Here is a 9,757-nt window from a genome sequence, read left to right as displayed (position 1 = left end):
ATAATTTTTTAAGAAAAACATTGTTTTATAAGCGATTAGAAACTATATAAAAAAATTTATACTTTTTGAAATAATGAGTGTTCTATGATAAAAGAATCACCCACTATTATATAATTGTTTTTATTTTTAGAGCAAAGTACAAACAATCCATTAAAGTTCACAGCAGCAGATCTTGTATCAATTACATCAATTTTGAAAGATGTGGCTTTAGGTTTGATAGAATTAGCTTATCCGGATTCAAGACCTTCCAAAATGCCGTATAACAATTACATAAATCAGAATGCTCAAACTTCAATTTGGTCTCATTTATTACGAGTAAATATATTATAATAATATATCTGTCGAGTATAATATAATTTACATAAAAAATAATAAAAATACATATTTTAAATATTAGGTGACTGTTAGTTTGCTTCGACAACTTCATTCTAGAGATCTACGTTGTAGATTTTGTCCAGAAGGACACTGGGTATCAAATCGTTTCACAATGAATTCTGCGTATGACAGACCATCAAATATGCATTTTATGCAATATACTCGACGTTCTAGATTAAATTATAGACCTTTTAGAGGTGTTCCTGTAATATCAATGGATAATTTAGGTACAATTATAATAAAAATTTTTATGACATTTTATTGAATAATTGTTTCCTTCAAACTTTGGTAATTAAGTACAAATTAACTTTAAGTACTAACAGTTTTTTTTTATTTTAGATGAAGGACCTCCTTTAACTACTCGTCAAGTCCGTATTTTAACTGTTTTAAAAGAAATACCTTTTGTTTTGCCATTTGAAGAACGAGTTGTTGTCTTTCAAGGTCTATTGTTGAACAACAAAGTAGAATATCAAAATGCTGATTCTCATTTTATGGTTGGATCAAATATCCATATTACAGTCCGGCGCAATTATTTGTATGAAGATGCTTTTGAAAAATTATCTGTTGAAAATGGTAAATATTTAATTATTTGTTTATTTGCCATATTTGATATATTTTTATTATATAAATCATAGAACCAGAAATTCGGCAAACATTAAGAGTACATATGAAAAGTGCTGCTGGATTAGATGAAGCTGGTGTAGATGGTGGAGGCTTATTAAGAGAATTTTTATCTGAACTTCTTAAAACAGCATTTGATCCAAATCGTGGATTTTTTAGAATGACTAATGACAATATGTTATATCCAAATCCATATGCTCATTTAATCCAACAAAATTTTGCTGCACATTATTTTTTCATTGGAAGGATGCTTGGAAAAGTCATTATAATTAAATATTTAATTATTTAATGCCTAAATTATTTGTTCGATATTTAATTAATAAATGTTTTTAGGCTCTTTACGAAAATTTATTGGTTGAGCTTCCTTTAGCAGAATTCTTTCTATCAAAAATTATTGGCCGCCAAACCGAAGTAGATGTTCATCATTTAGCATCCTTAGACCCTCTCATGTACAGAAATTTATTGTCATTGAAAAATTATGATGGAGATGTTGTAGATCTTGGTTTAGACTTCACTATAGTAATTGATGAATTTGGTCAAACACGTGTAGAAGAATTGAAACCCAATGGAGCCAATATTACTGTAACTAACCAAAATCGAATTGAATATATACATTTGATGGCTGACTACAAGCTTAACACAGAAATTAGAAAACAGTGTTATTTTTTTAAACAAGTAACTATAAATTTACATTAATATTATATTATATGTATTTTGAATATGTTGTATGAGATTCATTTAAAATAATATTACAGGTATAAAAAGTTGATTCCAAACTACAAATGTATAGATTATAAGTAGTACAGTAAGTCTTTGTTTAACGTTTCCTCATTTAACCCTTTCACTGCCCCAGACATACAATTACGCCCATGTATTTTATAATATTCTCATTTTCCTGTGACCGTATATGTTTTGGAAACCATGGTTCGCATCATTTTAAACTTAAATAATTAGTTCATATAGATCTCAAAATTAAAATCTTAAAAAAAAACAATAAATATTATATTTTGCGTATCATACACTGGTGGTTGCAGTGGATAAATATTGTAGCAGTGAAAGGATTAATGTTGTTTTGCTATTATGTCATAGATTTTAAATCCTTTTGTTCCATTTAACGATGCAACAGTTTCAGTAGTATGTTATTCAATCAGTTGACCTTTTTGGTGTCAAGGTCCAAAAAATAAAAAAAAATTTCAAGGGCCATTATTTTATTTACATTTTAAATTTTAAACAAAGTTTATTTAATTTATTTAAGTTTCATCGTTGTTTGGTATATTAATTTATTATTAACATTATCAACTAACATAATGTGATATTCCATAATATTTTTATATCAATTATAAATTGTAATCGCTTCGTAAAATCACTACACGGGTTCTGACCCCTGATGTATTGTATACGTACTTAAAAAATCCAATTTTTTTCAGAAAATGATGTTATTGATTTTATTGACATGTCTATCATACTTAGTAGTAGTATACCTTTCTTGGGTCATAGCAAAAGCTATGCCTTCAGGATACGATGAGATCTAGTTGGGTCTCTGGATGATCTATATTCTCCTGTTTTCGCACACCGTGCCTATCTTTAATAAATAGGTTTGTGCAGGGCGCTATGTGCCACTCAGGTATTTTAGTTCCTTCAAGACTGTCATTCAGCATCATTCTGTCAGGCAATGTGTTTCTGGAGGGTTTTGATCATAATATTTTGTATTAGTTCTTCATTTGGTCGATAATTTCCCTGTCCTGCACTATACTGTTGTCATGTATTACCTTGAAATATGCTTTTTATGCGCTAAAAAATGTATAAATTTGTAAAAACATAAAAATGCAGTCTACTTATTATTATTATGTATTATATTTTACTGTGTTATTTATTTATTGGAAGATATTCCAATTAAATGAAGTGTCATATTTAACATTGTGTTTTCTAGGAACCTAACCCAGTTAAACAAAGACTTACTGTATATTTTACATATTGAAGGCACTTGTCAGCTATATTCTAGATAAGGTCGTCTTCAATTTTTTATTGTAGACATTAGTTAAATTTTAAATTATTAAAAACTAGCCGACCCGTCACAGCTTTGCTCGTGTTTGGTTGTTATTTTGCCTTTAGACGATGATATGTAGAATTTTTTATTCAATTGTTATCGTTTAATGTGATCGGCAAGTAAATATACAAAACGATTAGTGAAAACGTATTGAAATATCACTTCAACAATTGAGAACAGCTGGACCAATTTTTCAAATTTGACGGGTATTTTCAGATTTCCGTTTTCGTTTATAGATGGTTGCTATAGGAGAAATAACAACTATATATAGATTATAATTATTATTATGTATATTGAATATTAATCTGTTAAAGCGCACCACTTGTACCAGTCTTGTATCTTTATTTCCTGTGACTTTGAGTTATATTTTGCGATTTTCGTATAGCTACTGACCTTCCCCTAATCCGGCTAAACATCTGTGTTGAATTTCAAGTAATTCGGACAAGTAGTTTTCAATATTTTGAGTTCGGAAAAAAGCGACATTCATTTTTACTTATATAGATTATATATATACATATATATTTTTAATGTTCTAATTAATTTTTAAATAGATAGCATTGTTATTAGAATACCTTTTGGATAAACATTATATTCAGCATTTTTTTATATTTATCTAATACTGTTTAATATTGTATTCCTTGGCCAAAAAAATGCTATAACCATTAGTCGACATTTATGAGATCTGTATGAGTTGATATATTATTTTTTTTTTTTATAATTGATTTGTTTTAATATTTTACTAGGGTTTGGCAAATGTAATTTCTCTAGATTGGTTGCGTATGTTCAGTAATCATGAAGTACAAGTGCTAATTTCTGGTGCTGAAGTTCCAGTTGATATAGAAGATTTGAAAAAACACACAAATTATGTTGGAGGATATACACCAGAGGACCCAGCCATAGATCTATTCTGGACAGTTGTTAATGATTTTACAGATGAGCAGAAGACAAAACTTTTAAAATTTGTGACTAGTTGTTCACGTCCACCTCTTCTTGGTTTCAAGGTAAATAAAATATATTAGAAAATTATTTATTTATTAATTTTGTAAAAATCATGTTTACAGGAATTGTATCCTCCATTTTGTATTCAGAAAGTAAGTTCTTCGGATCGTTTGCCAACTGCCAGTACTTGTATGAACCTTCTAAAAATGCCAGTGTTCAAAGACTATGAAACACTAAAAACAAAGTTACTGTATGCAATACAATCTGGTGCAGGATTTGAACTCAGTTAATGTATATCACATTGTTGGTTGTCTTATTTTTAAATACTTGGTATGTACTTTATAACAAAAATGTTTTGAATTAATAAAATAATGTATTATTCTGTATCTATAATCTGAAAAATTTTTTTTTTTATTTAATAGTTTATCCTTGTGTCAATCACTGTTAATATTAATTATGATAACAATATTGTTTTCTGTACATAAATACCTGTTTTTTTTTTTTAAACTGTTGTAATGCTGTATGTATAACATATTTCTTATACTCATTATTCTATAATTTTCTTTTTAATACCATTATCAAGGGTAAATACCAAGTAATATAGATTTGCTATAAAATAATATACTAAAATGTGGGAAGTTTGATTACTTTATAAATGAGTATTGTTTCTAATTTTGTTCCTAAACAGATTGATTATTTTGAATATACTATAATATATCACTATTAGAAAATAATTTTGTTATGTATAGTTTAGTGGAAAATAGATATTTGGCTTCTGATTTTTTTACATTTCATTGTTATAAATTTATATTAATTAGTAAATTATTACATTAGAATTTACTATTTAATAATGAACACTAATTACTATACTAATGTGGTAATGTCTAATTTCATGATGTTTGATTTAAACTTTTGAATAACGTGAAGGATCGCTAGATTGTAATGAATGAATCATGATTCATGATTCATGAACCACTAATCAAGTTTAAGGGACCATTAGTTTAATTTACTTCACTATTTATTGATTAATTTTTTTTTTTTTAAGTAATAATAGCTTATTGAACAAAAAATTATATTTACAAGTTATACAATAAGTAAATGGGATGTGGTTTGATTGGCGGAAGGTGGAAGTCAGCCAATGGTGGCACCCCGAAATCATTAAATGTTAAGTGATTACCTATGCAACCGGACAACCCTGCATAACTAGGTTACAGTTTCATAAACAGTGTAACATAGATTAAGAATTTATATCGTATTCTCATAAATTATACCATACAAGTATGATGTAGATGCACAATGGCTGTATTGTCGTATGCGCTGTACCGCAGAATGTGAAATACGAATTGTGATCCACCTATGCAACTACAGTTACGACTCCATGTATTATGCGCTCAATCTTGGGGAGGCAGTTTATATAATATATATCTAGTTATTTATTATTTCAGGATAGATAAGATAGCAATACCACAGCCAAAATGTATCAATATACCTTGACAACAGCACATATTATTATTATTATTATGATCAATTATCAGTTATCTATCATAATTCATAAACCATAATCTGTCCATCAAATTGAACCAGTGGCTGTTTTGGGGGGTGAGGCAAGTGAGGCGCCGCCTCACTTGTAATTTTCAGGAAAATAAAAAATATTTGTTTCTTTAAATTATTATTTTCAATTTTGTATTATTTTGAATTTTGAATTTTAATTTATATAATTCAGACATTAAATGATTTAGAATTTAAGTTTAATAAACAGCAATATTGAATATTATTTTTTTGTACAGAACTTGTACAGTTGTACCTACCTACAAACGCGAGAATGGCTGCGCGTCACTGTAACGTAACTTACGAGCTATTATAGCCGTTTCCATTTAATATTGCGCCCTGCGCCGCCACCTCTAAAGTGCCGAGATCGAAAGAGGCGGTAGCCGCCGTTGCCTAAGTTTGTGCATGCGATGTGCGTCTACGCACACACATGTAATATCGTAAAATAGTGTGAATGGCGCATGCGCAGACCGCCGCCAGAGGCGACTAAAATCAACCGCTCAACAATATTATAATAATTTATAAGCATTGCATAGACCTTAAAGCCCGGTCCAGACCAAGAAACATTTTTAGGAAACATATGTTTCTGACATTGTCGTTGAAAAATATTTATGTTACCGCTTATGACGGGAAATCAGAAACATTGTCGATGACAATATTGGAAACACGTGTCTCCGACAAATTTTTCTTTGGTCTGGACGGGGCTTAAGGTCTATGAAGCATTGGCACTTGGCAGCAGCCCGCCGGCCGCCGTGTATGGACACATTGTATGCAGGGGGGGGGGGGCTGTGCGCTGTTGTCTATTGACTCTATAGCACTGAATAATTTTTAATAAATTGTAACTGTCTAATCTTTCCGCTCCATTTTGATAGCCCATACCATTTAAAGAATACATTAACATAATATTTGGTTCCCGTGTTAGAGTAATAGTGTATTAATTACTATTTAATATTTTTCCGCCTCATGTAAAATTGCATGTCAAAACCGCCACTGAATTGAACTCGTATGATAATGATTTCTAGGTAGTATTTAATATTTTATTACTTATTATCATATTTATTCAACTGGTGGTGTACGGTGTACGTTTACCTACTGTCATAGCAAACTAAATTCTTCATGCCTACTATAATACTGGTGTTATCTTATTGAACAGTGGCGGAGAAGGACTTAACAAAACTGACACCAAGGCTCTGTCAAACAGAAAGCGTTATTTTCACGACAAGTAATTTTGTAATTTGTTACAACGCGGCGTTATTCACGCACGTGAAAGCACCACGCCGATGAGCCCTAGGGCTTTAACGCACGTTATAACGCGTTCTGTTTGACAGAGCCTTCAACGCCTTTTGAAGGGTCATGGGGCAATTTTTTTTAGGCAAATAATATTTCTATTGACGATAGGCGATAGCTCTTTGCCTCTTTGCTTAAATAAAATATTTTTATTGGTGGTTATTATGAAATAATATGTATACACTGTACTACTATTGTCTATTAACAATATCACCCTTATAACTGTGATTTATATTACGATGTATGTATTCGTAACGTGATGTAGGTAGGTATTTCGTAGATAATAGAAGAATTGTATTGTAAAACATAAAAATTATATGAACAGATGAACCACAGAGCGCGTTTCGATTGTTTCTTGCCTTCTTGGTAGAATTTATACAATAATTACAATGACCACAATGTTGCTGATAGTCTTACGACAAGATGGTCAAAATAATATTTTATATTTTTATAATAATATTGTTATTATTTTTATAAGTATTTACTATTTAGTCATGATTATTATATTATACTAGCTGATCCCGTGCACTTCGATGTCCGTTAAATGTACCAACTCTAATCTCTATATGACTCAAACTTTGTTCAATTCGTTATTTAATAATCTGTATTTCTGTGTGTCATCAAAATGTGTATCACCTTAAAATTGTTTGGGCTCCCTTCATTTTGGTACTTGAGAGGGCCCCCCATTAATCCGGCCTTGAATCTATCCTTATATATAATATATAAAAGAACACGTATATTTTATGTTCCAATTTTGTGACGACGATGTTTAATATTTTTCCAAAATTTTTTCACAGAGTTGTTTCAAATACCAGCTTCCTGAGTGTCCTATGTCACCCAATTTTTCATTTTTTTTGTCGGAGGGGAGGGAGAAGAAAATCTATATCTATATCTATCTATATAGTGCATATATATTATATATAAAATCCAAATACCACTGACCCACTGATCGCTGTATCTCAAAAACTACTCAACGTACGAACTTTAAATTTGGAATATAGAGGTTCTTCTAATACTTTCACCGTGCAATAAGATAGGATTTGCCAAAATTCGTATTTTAAAGAGGTGCTCAAACAGGGACATTGAGGTTCACATTGGAAATTTTATTATTAATACACATTATGTTATTTGTGATAAATTAATTTTTGAACTTAAAAAAAGAAATAGTGCTTACTTAGAAATAGAAAAAAAGTTAAGTTTTTTATTCAAAAACAATATGAAAAAGTCAAATATTATCAAGAATACATCAAATTTATTGGATAATTTCACCGATGACTTGAATAAAGACATTTTTGTTGATGAAGTGCTACAATTCCAAGAATTAAAAATGTCATTGTTTAGCGATGATAAGACTATAGATGGTCTTCAATACTTTATATCATATCTAAAATCGATGAACATGATGCATACATTTCCTAATATTGAAACTGTGTTACAAATTTATTTGACAATGCCTTGTACAAATTGTATCAGCGATCATTCTCAGCATTAAAACGTTAAAAACTCGATTGAGATCATGTTTATCTCAAGATAGGCTTGATAATCTGACTATTAACAGTATAACATGAAATAACAAAACAATTATCATATGATGACTCAATATTTATTGATGAGTTTTCGAAAGACCCTAGAAAAAGATCAATGTAATTAAGTGCAACATGTAATTATATAAAATAAAATATACATTTTTGAATAAGATAGTAAATTGATATGAGGTCTCTTTTTATTAAAGGCCCTGGCCCTGAAATTTGTAAATCAGACTCTAACTCTATTAATATTCTAATCTGCAACAATAAACTAAATTTTTTATTATTTAGTTTATTTTTTTCTGGACAGATGGTGCCGCTGTTGAATTTTTGACATCCCGATTTCTTGCTTTTCCTGCTTTTCAAACTTTGTTCAATTCGTTATTTAATATTCGGTGTATGGTGTTCAAAACTTATCTTAAATTTTCCGTTGCCCGGAATAAAAATTCTGATCCGCAGCAGTATATGATCAGGTAGGCAATCTAGCTGCGGTAGATCGCGGATCCCGGGCTGTTTGTATGTAAGTGTATGATTTAACTCTAGAGTATCAAAGTTATACCAAGTTTATCGTTTTTACTTAATTCCTCCTACGACGGATTATCATAATAAATTAATACAAAATCCTCAGCCAACCACACTAAAATCCGATGAACAAAAAAAAACAAATTTAACCATTTTTAAATTACCCTATCTTCTACCCAGAGGTCTAATCTACACACAAACATTAATTTATATATATATATATATATTGATAAAAAATAATAATACAAATCAACAAATATGCCCGATTAACCAATATATAATATACTGTTGCGCCACTGTTGTATTTTTTACATCCAGATTTCCTACTTTTCCGGTGGATTTTCCTAAAATTTTCTTTTGTAAAAACCTTCTCTTGGCAATTACGAACATCTTCAAAAAATTTGAGCCAAATCGGAGCAGCCGTTCTCGATTGTTGAGGTAACGTACATTTTTCACGCTACATTTTTATATGTATAAAGATGGATAGATTATACAACGATTGGTCTGTCGTCACACCCAGGGGGAAATCCCCCCCTTATTGTTCCATACTTCCGTAAATTCACTTATTTGTGTCTTCTGTTCTACCACCAAATTTAATTAAAATGTATTATTACTTATAACACCCCCCGTAATCAACCGCATACGCTCGTATAGTCGTATTTATATATAATGTACATTATATATTATACATATTATGTATAATGTATATAATAGGTATAATATATTATTTGAATACTTAGTATATTTGAAATGCCCATTATGGTTCAACAAGAATACAAGATAGACAAAAGTGAAAAGATAAGTTAGGTATATATAAGACATAAGTGAGAAAAATGGTCTTTATCAACTATGAAATCTCCTTAAGGGTATCGGTGCCGGTGCGTTTTTTGGT

The 9,757-nt window shown here is 30.0% G+C and overlaps 1 protein-coding gene across 1 annotated transcript in view; it reads left to right on the top strand.

Moving 5' to 3' along the window:
• Positions 1 to 4,634, top strand: part of LOC100158877 (ubiquitin-protein ligase E3C) — a 9,790-nt gene extending 5,156 nt beyond the window's left edge. Inside the window, exons 9-15 of the mRNA XM_029486187.1 lie at positions 116 to 315; positions 398 to 602; positions 715 to 948; positions 1,011 to 1,255; positions 1,330 to 1,671; positions 3,787 to 4,044; positions 4,105 to 4,634. Coding sequence (XP_029342047.1) covers positions 116 to 315; positions 398 to 602; positions 715 to 948; positions 1,011 to 1,255; positions 1,330 to 1,671; positions 3,787 to 4,044; positions 4,105 to 4,272 — 1,652 coding nt within the window. The 3' untranslated portion in view covers positions 4,273 to 4,634. The remainder of the gene's footprint in view (positions 1 to 115; positions 316 to 397; positions 603 to 714; positions 949 to 1,010; positions 1,256 to 1,329; positions 1,672 to 3,786; positions 4,045 to 4,104) is intronic.
• The last annotated feature ends 5,123 nt before the right edge of the window (positions 4,635 to 9,757 follow it).

The sequence above is a fragment of the Acyrthosiphon pisum genome, chromosome A1 (assembly GCF_005508785.2).
Source record: "Acyrthosiphon pisum isolate AL4f chromosome A1, pea_aphid_22Mar2018_4r6ur, whole genome shotgun sequence".
Classification (NCBI taxonomy): domain Eukaryota; kingdom Metazoa; phylum Arthropoda; class Insecta; order Hemiptera; family Aphididae; genus Acyrthosiphon; species Acyrthosiphon pisum.
The sequence above is the reverse complement of the archived record's forward strand: the minus strand, read 5'-3'. Positions and strand labels throughout refer to the sequence as shown.